Source organism: Geotrypetes seraphini, chromosome 12 (genome assembly GCF_902459505.1).
Source record: "Geotrypetes seraphini chromosome 12, aGeoSer1.1, whole genome shotgun sequence".
Classification (NCBI taxonomy): Eukaryota; Metazoa; Chordata; class Amphibia; order Gymnophiona; family Dermophiidae; genus Geotrypetes; species Geotrypetes seraphini.
This window is the reverse complement of record NC_047095.1, coordinates 73950887-73974051: the sequence shown is the minus strand read 5'-3', so window position 1 is coordinate 73974051 and position 23165 is coordinate 73950887. Positions and strand designations below refer to the sequence as shown.

The window sequence follows — 23165 nt, the reverse complement described above, 5'->3', positions numbered from 1 at the left end:
TTCGGTGAAGAAATATTTTCTGGTGTCGCCATGAAATTTCCCACCCCTGATTTTCCACGGATGCCCTCTTGTTGCCGTGGGTCCTTTAAGGAAAAAGAGATCCTCTTCCACCTCGATACGGCCTGTGACATATTTGAACGTCTCGATCATGTCTCCCCTCTCTCTGCGTTCCTCTAGTGAATATAGCTGCAACTTACCCAGTCGTTCCTCATACGGGAGATCCTTGAGACCTGAGACCATCCTGGTGGCCATTCGCTGAACCGACTCAACTCTCCGCACATCTTTTTGATAATGCGGCCTCCAGAATTGTACACAGTATTCCAGATGGGGTCTCACCACGGATCTGTACAACAGCATTATGACCTCGGGTTTACGGCTGACAAAACCTCTATGGATACAGCCCATGATTAGTCTAGTCCACATTGTCTAGTCCCTGCCCCCATTTCTTCCACCCCCCCAAAATTTTTCTAGAGGTGCCTCAGCTGTAAGCCTTGCCACTGACAGGAAAAAAAAAATCCCAAGGCAGCGCCAGTCTGAAGGGAACCTTCAGTTTTTTTTCTTTTTATATTATAGTCTTTTAAATCTTTGTTAACTGGTTCGAGTCCTTGCTGGAATGATCCTGTATATAAGATGGAAATTAGATTAGATTAGACTAACCAGCACTTTCCCCTTAGCTAGGTTGCGTATTGTTCAATGTGCACTTTTAAAGGGAAAAAGTGCTCATTGTGTTCCAGATGTGAGGTCGATGCAGCTGGCCTATGCTCGCGGTGTGCCAGCCACTGCAGAGGGGAATCCTCATTGGCTTCGGGTACTGGCGTCCAGGGATCCCCTTTGCGAGTGCCTTGTAGAGAGCTGCACGGGAACAGGAACGACGGGAATCCCGCGGGGATCCCGTAGGGACGCCCCCTAGGGTCATGGGGATGCCCCCTAGGGTCACAGGGATCCCATGGGGACACCCCCTAGGGTCACGGGGATCCTGCGGGGTTTGATGGAACTCGAGCCGCGAGGCTCGTCTTCTTTTTCCTACCTGCCCTGCCGCAGCACACAGCTGACCGGAAGTCTTCCCTAACGTTTACATCAGAGGGAGGGCTTAAGCAAAGCCCTTCCTCCCTCAGACTTCAGCGCTGACATCGGGGAAGACTTCCGGTCGGCTGTGTGCTGCGGCAGGGCAGGTAAGAAAAATTCAAGGGTTATCTTACAAAGCTGTCCTCAGTGCAGCAGAGCTGTGGGACTCCCCTCTGTTTAAAGGTTCAGAGGATAAAATCATTTCTCAACCTTTGGCCAGTATCAGTCACTTGTACAGCTTCTTTTAAAGAGTGCTGCATTCCCTGAATTACCCATTCCCTCTCATTCCGTTTGAGGAGGCACATTTAGAACCTCATGTAAACCCTCAGTGTTCTAGGCTGCACAGGGCATTTACCGTAATAAACAAGCCCCATTATTTTCAAAAATCAGAAAAGGTTGTTTTTGAGAAATTGGCTTCCATCTATCACAGAGCAATGGCAAGGAAGGTCTTCTGACTGTGTGCTGTTACACAGTCAAAGGCAGCTCTCCTCAGGTTATTTTTAGTCAGTGGTCAAAAATCTTTTAAGCAAGAGTGGGCAATATTTAACAAGTGACACGGAGATTAGGTTGCAAGGAAAGAAAACTATTAATGTCAGCATTGTAATCAATGTTTTCCAGCATAACAAAGAAACAATATGTGCCAGCCAGAAGTACTGTACAGAAGGACTGTTCAATATCCTGTATGATCAATGTTTGCCCAGTGCTACCTCCTGTTTCACTAGAGATTAAATCAGGGGTGTCAAAGTCCCTCCTCGAGGGCCGGAATCCAGTCGGGTTTTCTGGATTTCCCCAATGAATATGCATTGAAAGCAGTGCATGCAAATAGATCTCATGCAGATTCATTGGGGAAATCCTGAAAACCCGACTGGATTCTGGCCCTCGAGGACCGACTTTGACACCTGTGGATTATATAGTTCCAGTATCACACACACTTTTTTCCCCCAGAAAATGAACTGAAGAGCAGGGCTATAGGGTGTGATTTATATTTTTTAAAAATCTTTATTCATTTTTATATCTTACGACAAGTGTATAATATTCAATCAGAGAATTCTTACAAATCACTTGACAGTCTTATCTATTATTATCAGAAGCATATAAAAGAACCCCTCTCTCACCCATCCCATCCATTAGGAATAAACCAATTACAACACATACCATACATCCCCAATCCCACACAATCTTATATAATAAAAAGGTGTTTAAGGTGTCTAATCATTAGAATATGTAATCAATGGCCCCCAAATCTTTTTAAAATTATTATAATTTCCTTGCTGTATAGCAAGCACTCTCTCCATTTTATAAATATGACAAACTGAATTCCACCAAAAGGTATAATTAAGTTTAGTATAATCCTTCCAATTTCCAGTAATATGTTAAATGGCAACCCCCGTCAGTATTAAAAAAAGTTTATAATTATTTGCTGAAATTTGACTCTTGAATCTCATAGATGTTCCAAATAAAATAGTATCATAGGATAGGGCAACATGATTTTCTAACAATGAATTAATTTGGGACCAAATTAACTTCCAAAAGGCATTTATATAGGGACAGAAAAAAAGTTAATAATCTAAAGTCCCAGCATCTATTAGACCTAGAGCTGTCCAACTTCTGTAAACGAACTGGGGTCCAAAAAGCTCTATGCAACAAAAAGAACCAAGTTTGTCTCATAGATGCTGATCTTGTACTTTTTATTCTCCAAGACCAAAGTCATGGCCATTGAGAAGCAGAAATTTGGTGCCTAATCTCAATGCTCCAAATACTGTATCCCTAAGACCAGTTTTGCACTTTTTATTCAAATATCCATACAACAATTTATACCACTGTGCGGCTTGGTGACCCAAGAAATCCGCCTGAAAACATAGGAATTCCAAACTATACTGAGTATTAAGATCTTTCCATTCAGGGAACCCCTCCTGAATAGCCTACTTCAGTTGCAACCACTTAAAACTTTGTGATTTATTTAAACCATATTTATGTTGCAACTGTGAAAAACTAAGCAGTGAACCATTTGAAACAACATCATTTAAAGTCCGTATACCTACAATAAACCAATGCTTCCAGACGATTTTAAATCCGCTAATTTTAATCTTGGAGTTTAGCCAAATAGATTGATTTAATGGTTTAGAAATTGGGTTTGGTGATAAATTACTAACATAACGTAAAGTTCTCCAGGTATCAAGCAAAATTCTATTTTCTTGATATTTCCTGGGTAATTTTATACTTACAAGATGAGACAAATGCAAAGGAAACAAGAGTCGCCATTTTAAATATAACCAATCTGGGACATTCTCCATGAGCTCTGGGAGGATCCAATACATACCCTGTCTTAAAATATAGGCTTGATGATACCTATAAAAATTTGGAAAATTTACCCCTCCCTTCACAATTGTCTTTTGTAAAGATACTAAAGCAATTCTAGGTCTTTTACCCAACCAAACAAATTTAGTAAGAATACCATTTAACTTTTTGTAAAATGACCCCTGAAAAAAAATTGGTACCATACTCATTTGATAACAAACCACAGGCAATATCATCATTTTAATCGTTTGAATTCTCCCCCACCAAGAAAGATTTACAGGATTCCATTCCTCACACATCTCTGATATTTTCTTTAAAAAAAATTTTTCATTCTCCTTCACTGTGTCCTCTATTGAGTTTTTGATAGTAATACCTAAGTATTTTAATCCATCTTCTTTCCAAACGAATGAGAATAATTCAAATAATCCTTTGGTACAGTGAACAATGAGCGGAAGAATTTCAGACTTACTCCAATTGATCTTATATCCAGAAAATTTTCCAAACTTCTCTATTAATTCAATTAAACATGGAATGGTAATTTCTGGATCTCTCAAATAAAGCAGTATAACATCCGCATAAGCAGAGAGCTTATATTCCCAATTCAAATAAGGAATGCTTCGTATCCCCTTTGCCTGATTAATGGCTATTAACAAGGGTTCAAGAACAACATCAAAGAGCAAAGGAGATAAAGCACAACCCCGTCTAACCCCCTTTAGCAAGTTAAACCGATCTGACAAGCTATTATTAATATATAATCTTGCACCAGGAGAGCTATACAGTGTCTGAATCATTTGAATAAAACCAGAACCTATACCAAACCATTCTAAAGCCTGATACATAAAAGTCCATTCAACTCGATCAAAGGCTTTTTCTTCATCCAAAGAGATCAAAAAAGCCGGATCATTCATGTTTTTTGTCAAATTTAGAGAATGAAAAGCCAATCTAATATTAGAAGAATGTCTCTTTGCAACAAATCCTGTTTGGTGAGTATCAATAATAAAAGGGAGAGCTTTAGCCAAACGTAAAGCCAATACTTTAGCAATAAGAGCACAGGAAACATCAAAAAGAATGTCATCGCGTGATCAGAATAGCAAAGAGAGAGTATGAAGAGAGACTTGCAAAGGAGGCACAGAATTTTAAATCATTCTTTCGATATGTGAAAGGGAAACAACCGGCGAGAGAGGAGGTGGGACCCCTGGATGAGGGTGACAGGAAGGGAGTGGTAAAGGAGGAAAAGGAGGTGGCGGACAGATTAAACACGTTCTTCTCATCGGTCTTCACGAAAGAGGACACATCCAAAGTGCCAGAACTGGAAAAATTCTTCAAGGGGGGGACCAAGAGGAAAAATTATCGTCCTTGGAGGTAAGCCTTGAAGACGTACTCAAAAAGATAGATAGGCTAAAAACTGACAAATCTCCTGGCCCAGACGGAATCTACCCAAGAATACTAAAAGAGCTTAGAGTTGAAATAGCGGAGTTACTGCAGCAGATTTGCAACCTATCCTTGAGAACAGGGTAATCCCGGAAGTCTGGAGGATAGCGAATGTTACACCTATCTTCAAGAAGGGATCCAGAGGCGACCCGGGGAATTATAGACCGGTCAGCTTGACCTCGATTCCAGGGAAGATGGCCGAATCATTGATCAAGGACAGTATCAATGGGCATATAGAGAAAAATAAGCTGATGAGAACAAGCCAGCATGGTTTCTGTACTGGAAGATCTTGCCAAACGAACCTACTGCACTTCTTCGAGGGGATATGCGAACATTTGGACAAAGGTGACCCCATAGACATAGTATATCTGGACTTCCAGAAAGCCTTCGACAAGGTACCTCACGAGCGTCTGCTAAGGAAACTGTGGAACCACGGGGTGGAAGGGGACATACATAGATGGATCAAAAACTGGCTGGCGGACAGGAAACAGGGTAGGAGTAAAGGGACACTATTCTGACTGGAAAGGGGTCACGAGTGGAGTCCCACAAAGGTCAGTGCTGGGACCACTGCTATTCAATATATTTATTAATGACTTGGAAATAGAGAGCTGCACGGGAACGGGGACGACAGGAATCCCGCGGGGATCCTGCGGGTTCCCCCTAGGGTGCGCAGGGATCCCGTGGGGACGCCCCCCCTAGGGTGTGCAGGGATCCCGTGGGGACGCCCCCTAGGGTCGCAGGGGTCCCGTGGGGACGCCTCCGAGGGTCACAGGGTTCCTGCGGGGCTGGATGTATTCAGCCGCGAGGCTCGTCTCCCTACCTGCCCTGCCGCACACAGCCGAATGGAAGTCTTACTGATGTCAGCGCTGATGTCGGAGGGAGGGCTTAAGCAAAGCCCTCCCTCCCTCCGACGTCAGCGCTGACATCGTGAAGACTTCCGTTCGTGTGCTGCGGCAGGGCAGGCAGGGAAAAGGCAGTGGTACAAGGCGGGGGGCGGTCCGCCCCAGGTGCAGCACAGCCAGCCAGGTCCCCCGACCGACCGACAACAGGGCCCGGTCCGTCAAACCTCCCTGACCTGTAGCCGCGAATCTAAATTACTTTCTTACAGCAGCTTCAATACTCCAGCTGCTGTAAGAAGGTAATTTAGATTCACGGCTACAGGGCAGGGAGGTTTGTTGGACCGGGCCTGTTCTGTTGTCAGTCGGGCGGGTAAGCGTCACAAAGGTAAGGGGCAGGGAGGAAAAAAGGGAGGAAAGGTGGAGTGGAGAGGAAAAGGCGCTTAAGGTAAAACTGAGGGGGGAGAAGGACGCTGAAAGCACTGGGGAAGACAAAGGGGTGGAGAAGAACGCTGAAAGGACATGGGGAAGATGGGGGGGAGAAGGACGCTGAAAGGACATGGGGAAGGCAAAGGGGTGGAGAAGGATGCTGAAAGGACATGGGGAAGACGGGGGGAGAAGGACGCTGAAAGGACATGGGGAAGACGGGGGAGAGAAGGACGCTGAAAGGATATGGGGAAGACAGAGGGGGGAGAAAGACACTGAAAGCACATGGGGAAGAGAGAGTGGGGAGAAGACACTGGCAGGGAAGAAGACAGAGATGCCAGACTATGGGGGGAGCGGAGGGAAGAAGATGGGTGCCAAACCTATTTGGAAGGGGGGAGAAAGGGAGGCACAGTAACAGAGCAAATGGAAGACGCAGAGAGAAGAGAGACAGTGGATGGAAGGAATTGAATGAGAACATGAGGAAAGCAGAAACCAGGCAACAAAGGTATGAAAAAAAATTCTATTTCTTTTTTTTTTTTTTTGCTTTAGGATAAAGTAGTATATTAGTTGTATTGATAAAAATTTATAAACATTAGAGGCTCTGGTAGAAACCCGTTTAGAAAGTATGTATTCTTCCCAATTAATATTTCCAAATTAATAAAGTCTTTTTGCTTATTTGTAAATGGGTTTCTACCAGAGCCTTTAATTCAGTAGCATAATTAAATGAAATAACTATTTCTGTAGTTTATAGGGATGGGTGGGGACAGAGGGGATTCCTCGCGGGGCGGGTGGGAATCCTCACGGGGACGGGTAGGACTTTGGCGGGGACGGGTGGGATTTCTGTCCCCGTGCAACTCTCTACTTGGAAACAGGGACAAAGTGCGAAGTTATAAAATTTGCGGATAACACAAAACTCTCCGGTAGGGTTAGATCTGTAGAGGAATGTAAAGAACTTCAAAGGGACCTGAACAAACTGAGTGAGTGGGTAAATAAATGGCAGATGAGCTTTAATGTAGAGAAATGCAGTCATGCACATAGGGAAAGGAAACCCGATGTACAACTACACGATGGGGGGGAGGATATTGGGGGAAGGCAACCTAGAAAAGGACTTGGGGGTTTTGGTGGATATAACAATGAAACCGGCGGCACAATGTCCAGCGGCCTCGAAAAAGGCAAACAGAATGTTGGGAATTATAAAAAAAGGTATCACTACCAGAACCAAGGAAGTTATCCTCCCGCTGTATAGGGCGATGGTGCGACCCCATCTGGAATACTGCATTCAGTACTGGTCGTCGTACCTTAAGAAGGATATGGCGATACTCGAGAGGGTCCAGAGAAGAGCAACAAAAATGATAAAGGGCATGGAAAACCTTTCACATGCTGAGAGGCTGGAGAAGTTGGGGCTCTTTTCCCTGGAAAAGCGGAGACTTAGAGGGGATATGATAGAAACTTATAAGATCATGAAGGATATAGAGAAGGTAGAGAGGGACAGATTCTTCAGACTGGCGGGGGCAACAAAAACAAGAGGGCACTCAAAAAAATTGAAGGGAGGAAGTTCTTCTTCACTCAGAGGATGGTGGACACCTGGAATGCACTTCCAGAGGAGGTGGTAGAGCAGAGTACGACTTTGGGTTTCAAAATGGGATTGGACAAGTTCCTGAGGGAAAAGGGGATTGAGGGATACAATTAGAGGGTTACTATACAGTAATACATCACTTACAGGTCATTGACCTGAGGGGCCGCCGCGTGAGCGGACTGCTGGGCATGATGGACCTATGGTCTGACTCGGCAGAGGCAGTACTTATGTGCTAAAGTTTTCCATCTACATTTATTAACGAGATAGGCCTGTAGTTTGAAACCAAAGTAGAATCTCTGTTTGGTTTTGGCAAAACAATAATTAATGAATCAGCCATAGTACCTGTAATACAACCTCTATTCAGTTGATATTGATATAAATTTAACAAATATGGCAAAAGGGTAATTTGAAATGATTTATAGAACTCAACAGTATAACCATCACCACCTGGAGCGGATCCAACTCTAAGAGATCTCAATGCTATTTCTAATTCTTTTAAAGATATAGGTTCTTCTAAACTTATTTTTATATGATCAGGAATTTTTGTTCCATTAAGTAAATTTAAAAATTCCAAACCATCCTGTTCTCTATTTCCATAAGACTCGGAAGAATAAAAATCTTTATAAAAAGTAAAAAATTGCTGTAAAATATGCTCAATTTTAGTATGTGTACCTCCTTGTTTATCTTTAATTGCAATAATTTTAGTTTTCCTCTTTTTTGCTTTAAGATAATTTGCAAGTAATCTTCCTGCCCTATTTGAGTTACCATAATACTGAGCTTGCTGACAAAACAAATCTTTCCTTACACATTGAGAAGATATCTCATTATATTTGGCTTTTGCTTTTAATAAGATTTGTAAAGTATGTTGTTCCCACTTATTAATTAATTTGTTTTCCAATATCTTAATTTCTTTCTCTAAGTCAGAAAATTGTTTTTTAAGTTATTTTTCAATATATGCCGAATAAGAAATAATTACCTCTCATAGTTGCCTTAAATGCATCCCATAATGTTTCAATACTTATATCAACAGAGGTATTTATTTAGAAAAATTCAATCATTTTCAATTTAAAATCTTCAAGAAATTTTGAGTCAGCAAGTAAAGCATTATCAAATATCCAAACTGGTTTAGGACAAACTAGTTCATCAGATTGCAACTCAATCCACTCTCCACCATGATCAGACAAAATAATAGGATCTATAATGGCTTTTGTCACACGCTGAACTATTCTATTAGAAACAAAAATATAATCAATTCTTGAAAAGGAATTTTGAACCTGTGAACAAAAGGGAAATTCTCGATCATTAAAATGAAGAATACGGCATATATCTATTAAATCACAAGATTGTGTTAAATTATCTAGCCCTAACGATTTTATAATTTTACTTGGTCTTTTATCAATAATTGGATCCATTACAGCATTGAAATCTCCAGCCACTACTAAATTATAAGCAGCCAGTGGTAGTAATAACTGCTGCAAATGTTTAAAAAACTCTATTTGATTCGAATTTGGAGCATACACATTGAATAAGTCCAGGGTAGTATTTCCCATATCCATTTTAACATGTACCCATCTTCCTAAAGGGTCCAAAGCAATTATTTGAAAATCAGCTGAACACTTCCTTTTAACTAAAATAGCAACCCTAGCCTTTTTCCCCACTGCTGGGGCAAAAAAAACTTTTAGAAACCCAACCTCCTTTCAGTTTCTTAGATTCTATTAATGACAGATGTGTCTCTTGGATATAATATACATCAGCATTTTGCTTCTGAAGGAAAGCTAACATTTTCCTCCTTTTGACTGGATGATTTAGGCCATTGACATTTAAGGAAACAACCTTAATCTCCATCTAAAGTCTCATATAGAAACCAGCAATAATATGTAAACTTGATAATATTGAAATGACTAGACACCATCACACCTAATAAGTTTAATACTAAATCGAATTGATGCAATACCCCACCATCACCTATAATTTCATTACCCCTAATTGCAACAAAACCCTCAACCCTCCCAAACCTCCCCCTAAAAATGATTGTCTTGGAACACGCATAGGACATATAATCACAATACCCCCCCCCCCCAGGCAACATAATAAACAAATCCATCTTCTTAGAGAATAATAATATTACATTACATTACATTATTGACTTCTATTCTGCTCCTACCTTGCAGTTCTGGGCGGATTGCAAAAGAGACATCTGGACATTTCCAGGAGAATTACAAAGAGATATCTGGATATTTTTGGGAGAATTACAAGAAGATTGGTGAATTACAATTTAGGGAATGGGATACAGTGAGGAAGATTGGGCTGTTTCCAGGGGAAATTACAAAGAATATGACATCTGTATAAATTTTTTGAATAGTTGGGTTTTGATTTCTTTGCGAAAAGATTTGAAGTTGCTTGTTGTTATCAGCAGGTTGGAGATGGTATGGTCCAGTTTCGCTGCTTGCGTTGCTAGTAGACTGTCAAACATCTTCTTGCGCTGGATGCCTTTGAGTGGGGGGTAGGTAAATGGAGTCTTGGTTCTTCTTTGTCTAGTGGTAAGGTTTTGGTTCAGGTGGTTGTTTAGGTAATTGGGGGCTTCGCCATTTATTGCTTTGAATAATAGACAGTATAATTTGAATTGAATTCGTGCTTGTATTGGTAACCAGTGTGAGTCTAGGTAGGCCGCAGTGACGTGGTCAAATTTTCTTAGCAAGTAGATCAATCTGAGTGCAGTGTTTTGGATTGTCTGTAGTTGTTTTATCATTGTTGCAGGGCATGGCAGGTAGAGGATGTTGCAGTAGTCCAATAGACCTAGAACTAGGGATTGAACTATGAGCCTATAGTGTTCTTTGTTGAAGAATTTTCTGATTTTTCGTAGATTGCGCATGGTTAGAAATGCTTTCTGGGTGGTCTGGATGATTTGGGCCTGCATTGTGCAGCATCTATCTATTGTTACTCCCAGGAGTTTAAGGGTGGGTAGTATAGGGTATTTGGAGGTATTTAGTTCTAGTTCTGTAATGGAGGGGTTTTTGTCCTTTTCTAGCAGTAGAAATTTTGTTTTGTTTGTGTTCAGCTTCAATTTGTGGTCTGTCATCCATTTTTCCACTGCTTTTAGAGTTTTTTCCAGTTTTTCTATATAAGTGGGGTCGGGAGATTCGAAGGGTAGAAGTATGGTGATGTCGTCAGCATAGCTAAATGAGGTGACATTTAGGTTATCTAGGGTAGAACCAAGGGAGGATAAAAAGAGGTTGAAGAGAATAGGTGAGAGTGGTGAGCCTTGAGGAACTCCACAGGGGTTGGTCCAGGGTTTTGATTTAAGGTCGTTTGACTTTACTCTGTAAGATCTGGATTTAAGGAATCCTTGGAACCAGTTATATACTCTGCCAGTGATCCCTATGGCTTCTAGTATCTGTAGTAGGATGGTGTGGTCAACCAGGTCGATGCTGCAGATAGATCAAGTTGAATTATCAGCATCCTTCCGCCTTTGCTGAGGTGTTGGTGGGCTGTGTCTAGTAGGGTTACTAGTAGAGTCTCCGTGCTGTGGTTGGATCTGAACCCTGATTGAGAAGGGTGGAGAAGATTGTGGTCTTCCAGGTAATTAGTTAGGTAACATCGCCTATTTAGCAATTTCCCAAAAGAACATGCAGCGTTTACAATTGATGCAAAATGCAGCGGTCAAACTGATCTTTGGGCTGAGGAAGTTTGACCACGTGACACCCTACTACCGGCAGCTGCATTGGCTGCCAATGGAGGCGCGCGTAAAGTTTAAATTTGCCTGCTTCTGCTTCAAAGCACTACCACGGACTTGCCCCTAAATATATAACTGACCTTTTCGTCTTCTCAGCCAACAGACACAAGAGAAGCTCACATTCCAACTTTGTTTCCCCCCCAGTGAGAGGTTGTAAACTGAAAAAACACCATGAACATCTTCTCTCGCACCAAGCAGCATCATGGGGTAAAGACCTAGAACAATTGCTTTCACCCACTACTTATGAGGAATTTAGGAAACGTCTGAAAACACACCTGTTCCTAAAGTATCTAGACAACTGATCCTTTCTTCTCTTTCCCCTCTCCCCTCTATAGCGATTAACTTGTTCTATTGATCACTCTTTCCTCAAAAATGGATTTCCTGTCCTATTAACCCTCTTTCTTCCTCCCCTCTTAAAGTCAATCAATTTGTACCTTTTCTTAATCTTTGTAAACCGCATAGAACTTCACGGTATTGCGGTATATAAGCTGTTGTTATTATTATTATTATTGTGAAACTAGTCCTATTAGTTTGACATATATTGGTATTGAAGCGATGGGTCTATAGTTAGCGGGGTCATCTATTTGGCCTTTGTGATCCTTCACAATTGGAGTGATTATGATTTCTCCTAGGTGCTGTGGGAATTGGCCTTCAGTGAGTGTAATTTGGATCCACTGCATGAGGCTGGCCCTAAATTTGGGGGTGGCATTTGTTAACAGAAACGTGCGACAGTTGTTCAGGTCACATGAGGCATGGCTGTATTTTTTGTAGAGTCGATTCATGTCTGACCAGTGTACTGCTGGAAATTCTGTCCAGATCCGGTCAGCTGCAATGGCATCTCCTATTGGGGGAGTTGTTGTTATCTCGTCGAGGTGGGGGGGGGGGATGTTATTGAAGATAGTCCTGATTGTTGGAGATAACAGCTGCACAGTGTAAGGAAGATACTAAAACCATCAAAGATCTACAAAGGCAACTTGAAGATTATGAGAACCATGGGCGCAGAAAGAATGTGAAAATAATTGATTTAGCGGAGAATTTGGAGGGGGGAATCCTATTCAGTTTTTGGAAACTTTACTACCTAAGTTGCTACAGTTGAGCTCAAAATTCCCCTAGAAATTGAAAGAGCTCATAGAATTCCATCTCAACGGTCCACAAATCAAGTAACAAAAGCCGCGTCAATTTTTGATTGCCGCATATTAGCCATCTTCCACACCGAGAATATAGATGTTGGGAGCACAAAAGAAGACAGAAGGTATACTTAAATGCTCAGTTTGTTGCCTGGTATATTGGAGCAGCGCGACTACACTTTCATCTTGTGCGCACGCCAGGCCACGCCCCTAGGGTGTGATTTTGAAAATCCATCTTGTTCCTACAGCTCACTGGCTTGTTTTGCAGGTCCACATTCTTGGGATGTATCACACTTGTAAGGACCAACAATACGAGTATTTGATAGCCAGAACACATCATATAGCCGCGAGAGATGGTTGTGTACATGGGAATGGAAGAAAGGAGAATTTTTGGTCATAGGGAGGGAGTGAGGTACAGATGAGAGGTGGAAAAGGGAACAGTGGGACAGATTGAAATGGATGCAAGAGGGAGGAATGTTGGACATAGTGGTGAAGGGAATGGAGGGAGAGATGTCGCATGGTGCTGGAGAAGGGTGATAACCATGTAAACCGTGTCGAGCTCCACCTGTGGAGATGTTGCGGTATATAAACCCAAGATTTAGTTTAGTTTAGTTTAGAAGGAGAAATGTTGGGCATGGGGCTGGTGGGCAGGCACGAAAGATGAGAAAGGGATAAATGCTGGACCATGGTAGGAGGAAACAATGGACAGCAACAGAAGAATTTACAGAAGAAAGCGGAAAAAATAAACTGAGACCAACTTTATGGAAAAATAAGTCTCCAGACAACAAAGGTAAAAAATGGAATTTATTGACTAAAATATGTTAGCTTTGGGAAATGTATATAGCAGATGTCTTTGTATTGTGTTCAAAAGAAAAGGAAATGCATTTCTGGTTTTATTTCTACAATGTTGAAGTACTTGCTGACCTTTGCTGTGACTGGTGGGGATCCCCAAGCACCGCCAGCAGAGGACCTCCTCTAGAGACGGCCAGAACTCCCCTCCACCAAACACAGCAGTCACTGGCAGCATCCATGAGCCACTGAGGTGCCAGCATCTGTGACTCAGGGACACTACTGCTGCATGCCAAGCTTAGCAAAAGGTGGCCAACTGCAAAGGAAGTCCTCAGCTGACATCTTGGGGGTTCTCATCAGCTGAGTATATTTTATATTTACATTAGAGGCTCTGGTAGAAACCCGTTTACAAAGTATGTATTCTTCCCAATTAATATTTGCAAATTAATAAAGTGTCTTTGCTTATTTGTAAATGGGTCTCTACCAGAGCCTTTAATTCAGTAGCATAATTAAATGAAATAACTATTTCTGAAGTTTATAGGGACGGGCGGGGACGGGTGGGATTCCTCACGGGGATGGGTGGGATTTCTGTCCCCGCGCAACTCTCTAGTGCCTTGCACGCTGACAGCGGGGAAGCCCGGGCTTCCCTCGCTGCCCACACAGGGATTCCCCCAGCCCCTGACTGTCAGGGAAATAAGGTTTCCCTTTCTGCTGATGCTGCTGGGGACTCCCATACAGCTGCTGCCGGCTTATGGTTCAAGGCGGATTCCAGAAGTTCAGTACAGAGTCCCAGGAGCAAAGAAGAAACATGTTTCTCTCCTTACTGCCTGCATCATGTTACTCCCATAAAGTGTGTGTGTATGTGTATATAAGTAGCATCTTTCTAAAATCCATCTACTTATACGAGCAGGAAAATTTACACATTAAAGAAAAGAAAATATTTTTTATTCCTTCTTTGACCCAGGTCAGCTATTGTATTTTTTGTCCGCTAAAGAGGAATTAAAAGTCACTGTATACCACTGCTGGCTGTAAGGGTGTAGCTCATAAATTTTTTCCTTCATATTATTTATTTTCCATCTTGGATCATAATTCCTTTTATGATGAGCTTATTTCAACTGTAATGATTTATATTCCTTTTTCTGTTTTATCGTAGAAGTTCTGTGGTATGTAATTTTTGAAAAATTTATAATTAAAGAAAAGAAAAATATTCTTCAAAAGCACCTAAGGGTTCTAAAATTTACCCTGCTTGACATTAGATTGCTGTGCCCTGTCCTGGCAGCTGAGCATGAACTGTTCTTTTCATGGATAAAAACCAGCTGCAACCCCTTTTGGACCTTTGTACAGAATAGGAAGCCCAAACTCGTTACTTGTTACCTAGTCATTTAAGCACCTGATTCTAATTAGCCAATTAATTAAGAGAGCCAAGGCTTCACTTACAGTACTATTCCATGCACCGGTTCTGAATTAGTCTTCTTGTATCGAGAAACATGAAATTGTTTCATGTATAGCCTTTTTACTACATAACAGAAGATTGATTTCAATTAAACAAGGCTATCATAGAATTTAACTACTATTGTACTTGGGGGTTCACAAACTTTTTTTGAGCATATAGAAGGAATTAGACATTGGTGCGTACAGAACATTTACTGTTTGTAGACACAATCAGCCCTTGAGTTTGTTCATGAAGCCCCCCTGTCCAGCATATATGCATGAGCCACACACAGGTGTATATGGAACATACCGGATACTGTATAACTTAAGTGCATATGGCACATACTACGCAAATGGAGCAATTCTGTAACTGGGTGCCACATTCAGAGCACTGATTTATAACAGTGTCTGGATGGTCAGATATGTTTATAGAATACTAGCGTAAGTTGGCATCTGCATACCTCTATTTAGCCTTCCTCATTCATGACATGTAAATGTGCATACCTACATGCAGCACTTGAGCATGTTACATACAGTGCAAGTTGTGTGCTGACACTTAACACATGTAATTTCTTTGTTCTATAACTTATGCATCCGTGTTAAATACCTGGTTATAGAGTGAGTGGGGAAGGGGGAATTCTAGAAGCAGACGTCAACATGAGCGTGCCTTCATTTAGGTGCACTTGCTTGGCCTGATGTGGCATTTTCACCTGTAATCTCAAGGATTTTTTAAGTTGCCTGCATTACTATTAGACACACCTATAGCCCATTCTAGAAAGACACATTTGCATGGATGAGTGACGGTATTCTGTAAATGGGGCCCAGGAGAGCAGTTACAGAATTAAGGGGTAAGAGCTGTCTCTTGTAGTTGGAAAAGTCTGCACAGTAACTTATGGCCCACTATAATTTACACATCTTCATGCATACATCTAGACATGGTGTAAGTGATTGCAGCTAGATGTATGCGAGGTCTCTGCCACTTCCACTAGTATTCTGCAAAGAAAAAGAAGTTCCCACTCTTTACATAACAGGCTTAAAATGTGCATCATAATCCCCACCTGTTCCACAATGATCCTCTGCATGCATGGAGGTCACATGGGCTGGGTTTATCTGGCAAGACAATTTCTTAAAGGAGAGAGATGAAAAGTGAATAACATTGGAAGGGTATTAGCTCAGAGCAATCTCAGATTGGGAGAACAGGTCCTGATAGGGTCCCAGGATTTAAACCAAGCGAGTCAAGGCAGCCTGTTGCCCAGGGAGCCCATGGGTGGCATGTGCTGGCTGCATCCTGCAGCCCCCTGTCTCCTCTGTTGCTGTGCCATGTGCCTCCTGAGCTCTGCCCCTTTCTTTTAACCCTTTTTCATGAGTTTTTGACATGTTTTCTTTCTTTGACTTGCTTTCAGCTCTTCATGTGCTCTCTCCCCTGCTCTCCTTCCCACACTCCTTTTTTTCCACTGAAGAATTATTTCTGTATCACATAACTATATGATATTGAGTTGCTGTTTGTATGATTTTCTTAAGTTACATCTTTATTATATTTTTAGGGCCCAGGGATCATCCTGATATTGTTGATTCATTTATGCAACTCCTCGCACAGGTGTGTTTAGTTTCTTATTTCATTCACTTTCTGTTCTTTCTCTACTTCTTTTTTCTCTCAATTTCTTCCTCTTTTGATTCAATTTAAACCTATTTTTAGCTTTCTGTTGATAAGTTTTGTTTTCCTTTTAGTTGGATAGAGTTTCTCCATCTGTTTCCTCAGAGATTCTCCTTCAGTTTCCAGGAATAAAATGGCACAGGACGGGCAACTCAATGACAAGCCCCCTATTCTGTTTCCAATTCAGTGCGCTGCACAGAAGTGTAAATATGATCCTCTGCATTTTCAACTTGCTTTCATTGGAAAGAAAATTTCAGTTTGATTTTTTTTTTTTTTTTTTTTAAAGGATGAGAGGATAAGCATGGGATTTGCTTAGTTACCGTATTTCATTTAAATTACCTATCCAAAAGGCCTAAAGAGATATTTAAGTAAACCTCATCTGGTGCTAGAAAGCTCAGGGGTTAGACACAGGGATACAGAGCTTCTCTAAGACTGGAAAGTTCAGGGCTTGGAGTACTTCTAGAACTGAAGAGCTGAAGGGAGGATCAAAATGAAACCGAGCCTGTTGGATTTTAGTTGTTTTCATATTGCTGTTAAGAGGTGATGACTTGTTTGCTTCAAATGACATTGGTGGTTATTGTCTAGGTCCTCTTCCGTTAAATAACCACCATGGCTGGCCCTGATTGACTGGACATTAAAAAAAATCATGATTCTGAGCCATACATGTGGTTCTGTGGAAAGCAGGATAACTGAACAATGGTCTGGTGTCATGTACTGCTGTGGCCCTTGCTGTACCTGTGTGCAGTGGAGCTTGTGGGGGGAGAGAGTAAGGGAATGCTTGCACTGCTGTGGCCCATTCTGTGCTTCTTTGTAGTGATGATTGGGGAGGGGGGTATGTGGCTGCTTATACTGCTATGGTTCTATGCCCTTCATGATCTTGAAGGTTTCTATCATGTCTCCTCTAAGTCTCCGCTTTTCCAGGAGAAAAGCCCCAGCTTTTTCAGTCTGTCAGTATATAAGAGGTCCTCCATACCCTTTATTAGCCTAGTTGCTCTTCTCTGGACTCTCTCAAGTACCGCCATGTCCTTCTTGAGGTACGGTGACCAGTACTGGACACAGTACTCCAAGTGCGGGCGCACCATTGCACGATACAGTGGCAGGATGACTTCCTTCGTCCTGGCCGTGATACCCTTCTTAATGATACCCAACATTTTGTTTGCTCTCCTTGAGGCTGTGGCGCACTGCGCCGACGCCTTCAATATTGTGTCTACCATCACTCCCAGGTCTCTTTCAAGGTTGCTCACCCCTAGCGGTGATCCCCCCCATTTTGTAAGTGAACATCGGGTTCTTATTCCCTGCATGCATGACCTTGCATTTCCCTATGTTGAAGCTCATTTGTCACTTTTTGGCCCACTCTTCCAGCGTTGTCAGATCTTTTTGGAGATCTTCGCAGTCCTCCATATAAATTAGTAGTAGTGATTAAAGTAACCAGCAAAAAACTCAAAGAAATACTGTAATACTTAAAATAAAAATCAATTTCTGGTGGAAATTTAACTGTAATCTTGGCACGCCACACCTGAGTACACCAATACTTTGCCTGGAACAGTTTATAGAATGGCATAATATGTGCTATAGTATTAGTTAGGCCTATTTTTAATAGTAACTCTCAAGCAACCAGAAACTACATTTATCCGGCATCTGTTAATCCCCATGAGTGCTGGTTAACTGAGAGTCTGCTATATTTGCTTAAAAGTTAATATATCCAGCAACCCCTTATTAGCAGGCCGCAAGTTATGCACTATAGTATGAATTTTCAACATATTGCCATTTTAGCAAGCATCTTATGTAATTCTTTGAAAACTAGAAACATTTTAAATTGAATTCTCCACTTTATTGGTAACCGATGTAATTTAATCAGTGACAGAATAATATGGTCAAATTGGTGAACATTTCAGATTAATCTAACAGTAGCTTTAGTGCTACTTGATGAAAATGGCAACCCTATCAATAGAGAATTACAGTAATCAAAAACATAGTAAATGACATCAGATAAAGACTTGAATGGTCCATCCAGTCTGTCTTGTTATCACAAGTGCAGAATTAACCTTAGTTTACAACTACTGGAGTTGCCATTGAAGCTTGCTACAACATATCCAAACCATCTCCTTTGTGGGATTCAGACCATGAAGGTTTGTCCTTTCATATTCTAATTAGCAATCCTCTGTGTTCATCCCATACTTTTTTGAATTCCATCACTGTTTTCCTCTCCACCACCTCCATTGGGAAGGCATTCCAGGCATCCACCACCCTCTCCATGAAAATGAATTTCCTAACATTACTCTTAAGTCTACCACGCCTCAACCTCAATTTATGTCTTCCTAGTTTTACCAATTTTCCTTCTCTGGAAAAGATTTGGTCCTATATTAATACCTTTCAAATATTTAAATGTCTATCGTATCTAAACTAAATCTTAAGTTTATATACCACATCCTCTCTATGAAGATAGAGCTTGGCACGGTTTACAGGAACTTTAATAAGGGTAAAGGTCATCTAGTCTCTTGTACCTTTTTGGCATAAACCCCATACCATTTATGTTGCTTTCCTCTGGACTACTTCAAGTCTTTTTATAATCCTTGACCAAATACAGCCTCCAAAACTGAACACAATACTCCAAGTGGGGCCTCACAAACGACCTGTACAGCGGCATCAACATCTCCTTGATGATTATGCCTCTATACAGCCTAGAATCCTCCTGACTACAACCACCACCTTGTTATACTGCTTCGTCGCTGTCAGATCCTCAGACACTTCACCCCAAGATCCCTCTCCCCATCTGTATAAATTAGCCTTTCGCCTCCCAGCACATAACATCTCTCTTGGATTTCTACTCCCCAGATGCATCACTTTGCTTTTCTTTGCATTGAATTTCAGTTACCAGACTTCAGACCATTCGTCCAACTTTTGCAGATCTGTTTGCAGTGGCTGCGAAAAGGGTGAACAGAATGCTAGGAATGATAAAGAAGGGGATCACGAACAGATCGGAGAAGATTATCATACCGCTGTACCGGACCATCGTGCGCCCTCACCTGGAGTACTGCATACAGCACTGGTTGCCGTACATGAAGAAGGACATGGTAATACTTGAAAGGGTCCAGAGAAGAACGACTAAGATGGTTAAGGGGTTGGAGGAGCTGCCGTACAGCGAAAGATTAGAGAAACTGGGCCTCTTCTCCCTCGAACAGAGGAGATTGAGAGGGGACATGATCGAAACAATCAAGGTGCTGAAGGGAATAGACTTAGTAGATAAGGGCAGGTTGTTCACCCTCTCCAAGGTAGGGAGAATGAGAGGGCACTCTCTAAGTTGAAAGGGGATAGATTCCGTACGAACGTAAGGAAGTTCTTCTTCACCCATTGAGTGGTAGAAAACTGGAACATTCTTCCGGAGTCTGTCATAGGGGAAAACACCCTCCAGGGATTCAAGACAAAGTTAGACAAGTTCCTGCTGAACCAGAATGTATGCAGGTAGGGCTAGTCTCAGGGCACTGTTCTTTAACCAGAGGGCCGCCATGTGAGCGGACTGCTGGGCACGATGGACCACTGGTCTGACCCAGCAGTGGCAATTCTTATGTTCCACTCCCTCCGGAGTGTCCACTTTGTTACCAATCTTGGTATCATCCACAAAAGGCAAACCTTTCCTTCTAACTCTTTGGCAATATCGCTCACAAATATATTGAACAGAGTCAGCTCCAGTACCAATCCTTGAGGCAGTTCTCTACTCGCCTTTCCTTCCTCCGAGCATATTCCATTAAACCCTCTGACGTCTGTCAACCAGTTTCTAATCCAGTTCACCACTTTGGATCCTAACTTTCAGCCATTCGTTTGTTCAAGAACCTCCAATGAGGAGCTATATCAAAGGCTTTGCTGAAATCTTAAGTAAATTATATCTAGTGCACTTTCTTGATCTAATTCTCTGGTCATCCATTCAAAGAATTCAATCAGTTTCATTTGACACAATTTACCTTTAGTAAAGCCATGTTGTCTTAGATCTGGAATTTCACTCTCCTTCTTTAACGCTTCCACTATTTTTCCAATAACCGAAGTGAGGCTTACCGGCCTGTAGTTTCCCACTTCACTTCTGTGACCACTTTTGTGAAGAGGAACCTTTTCCATTCTTCAATCCCATGGAACCACTCCTGTCTCCAGAGACTTAAGGAACAAATCTTTAAGTGGAGCCACCAGAACCTCTGATAGATCCTATCCCATGGCTTTGTCTAACTTCAATTTTTCAAGTTATTCATAAACACTTTCTTCCTTGACTAGAACAATATCCAATATATTCTCACATGTAATTCTGCTGCCAGTCACAGTCCTTCTCCAGGATTTTTCTCCTTGACCATAGAACAGAAGTATTTGTTTACTACTATTATTTATGTAGTACTACCAGATGTAAGCAGTGCTGAATAGAGTCACGAAGAAAGATGGTCCCTGCTTGAAGGAACTTGCAATCTAAACAGACAAGATAAGCAGGATGTCATGGATACACTCTCCACATATCAGTTCAAAGCTTCCTTCAGTCTTGCAATTCCATTTTTTGTCTTTTTTCTTTCACCAATATACCTGAAAAAACTTGTCTCCCTTTTTTATATTTCTTGCCATTTGCTCTTCGGCCTGCGCTTTTGCCAGATGTATCTCTCTTGGCTTCTTTCATTTTCATTCAGTTTTTGTCCTCCTTTTCTTGAGTATTTCATGAATTCCAACTCAAAGGTAGAAAAAACAAAAGCCAGGCTGCTAGTGCCAATGTTTAAAAAGGAGAGCAGCTTTTAAAGTGAGATGGGGGTGAAAGCTGACAATCACCCAAGAGCAGATGGTTCAGTGTGACGTATCCAGGATATTTAGGGTGTCCCAGTAGAGAGGTTTCAATAATGCTGAAAGAAAGCCAGGGGTGTTTTAAGAGGAAGACAGAGTAAAAGATGCAAATTTTCCCTGTCACCTTCTAAGCAATCTGTAGATACAAGGAAAAACACAATTTGAAGTGTCTGTATACAGATGCTAGAAGCCTAAAAAAAATAAAGTAAGAAAGTTAGGGTATATAGCAATAAATGATGAGGAAGGTATAATAGGCATCTCGGAGGAAGAAGGATAATCAATAGGACACTATTACCTGGGTACAAGTTATATCGCAGGGATAGAATAGATCAAATTGGAGGGGGGATGGGGTTGCCTGACATAGATAGTGTGGAATTATATGGATAGAAATTCCATGTGTGAAGAGAGAGAATATAAAGGTAGGGTTATACTACCATCCCCCAAGACAGAATGAACAGACAGATGAAGAAATGTTTCAGAAATTAGGAATGCTGGAGAACTGGGCAACATTATAATTTCAATTACCCCCCTCAAGCCCAAACGTCTTTTCCAATGCTGAGCCATATCTCAAAACTACTACAATTACTATCTAATCCACTAGAGACCCAAGTGTGTTCCAATTACCCCCTCAATTAACTATATACACTTAGTTATTTTAAAGGTAATTGGTTCCTGAGTTTCTATCAGCTAGCCAGCAATATTCAGTTCAGGCTACAAAAAAACACAGAGCCCTACTGCCACACACAGAAACGGAAGAAAAGAAGTAGGGAAAAAGAGCTCTGTTTAGATTGTAAGCTCTTTTGAACAGGGACTGTTTTCTTCTTCTTTGTGACTGTACAGTGCTGCATGCATCTGGTAGCGCTATAGAAATAATAGTAGTAGCAGTTGAGCTTCATGGGTCTAAAAAAAAACAACTCCACATCAATACCCAGCACTGAAAATATAAATAGCAGCAAGCACCAAAGATCAAAAGGTAACATAGTAGATGACACAAATGGTCCATCTAGTCCAGGGATCTCAAAGTCCCTCCTTGAGGGCCGCAATCCAGTCGGGTTTTCAGGATTTCCCCAATGAATATGCATTGAAAGCAGTGCATGCACATAGATCTCATGCATATTCATTGGGGAAATCCTGAAAACCCAACTGGATTGCGGCCCTCAAGGAGGGACTGACTTTGAGATCCCTGATCTAGTCCAACCTGATTCAATTTACATTTTATTTCTTCTTCTTTGCTATTTCTGGGCAAGAATCCAAAGCTCTGCCCGGTACTGTGCTTAGGTTCCAACTGCTAAAGTCTCTGTCAAAGTTCACTCCAGCCCATCTACACCCTTCCAGCCATTGAAGCCCTCCCCAGCCCACCCTCAACCAAAAGGCCAGACACAGACCATGCAAGTCTGCCCAGTACTGGCCTTAGTTCTTCAATATTTACTATTATTTTCTTATTCTAAATCCTCTGTGTTCATCCCATACTTTTTTGAACTCTGTCACTATTTTCCTCTCCACCATCTCTATCGGGAGCGCATTCCAGGCATTCACCACCCTCTCCGCAAAGAAGAATTTCCTTACATTGCTCTTGAGTCTTACATCCCTGAGCTTCAAATTATGCTCTCTGGTCATTTTCCTTTCTCTGAGCATGGCAAAAATTCAAATAACCCACAAAGAAACAGGCAATACCACCTTTCCAAAGTAGGAAAGCAGAGACCACAATGAAGGTGACCTTTGAGTGCTCATTCTCTTTATTATATATTAGGACTTGACACTATCATATTTTGGCTGAAAGGGCCTGCTTCAGGAGTCTGAATATTTGGTTGAAGAGATTTCAGGAAATATCACCAGTGATCACTGGTTCTATGCAGTGAGGCGATAGATGGCTAGACAGAAATAGGACACATAATATTTTAAAGGTACTGTTTTGTAACTGATGAACTCAACAACGTAGAATAAGTGCACCCTATCTTAGTGTGTATGTAGGTTGCTGTACGCACAAAGGAAG

At 41.6% G+C, this 23165-nt stretch overlaps 1 protein-coding gene across 2 annotated transcripts in view; it reads left to right on the top strand.

Moving 5' to 3' along the window:
- IPO13 (importin 13) overlaps positions 1–23165 on the top strand; it is a 237151-nt gene that overhangs the window by 170420 nt on the left and 43566 nt on the right. Inside the window, exon 15 of one of the 2 annotated variants that reach the window (XM_033916137.1) lies at positions 16257–16309. The exons of the other annotated variant lie outside the window; for it this stretch is intronic. Within the exon in view, the coding sequence (XP_033772028.1) occupies positions 16257–16309 (53 nt within the window). The remainder of the gene's footprint in view (positions 1–16256; positions 16310–23165) is intronic. 2 annotated transcript variants of the gene reach the window in all.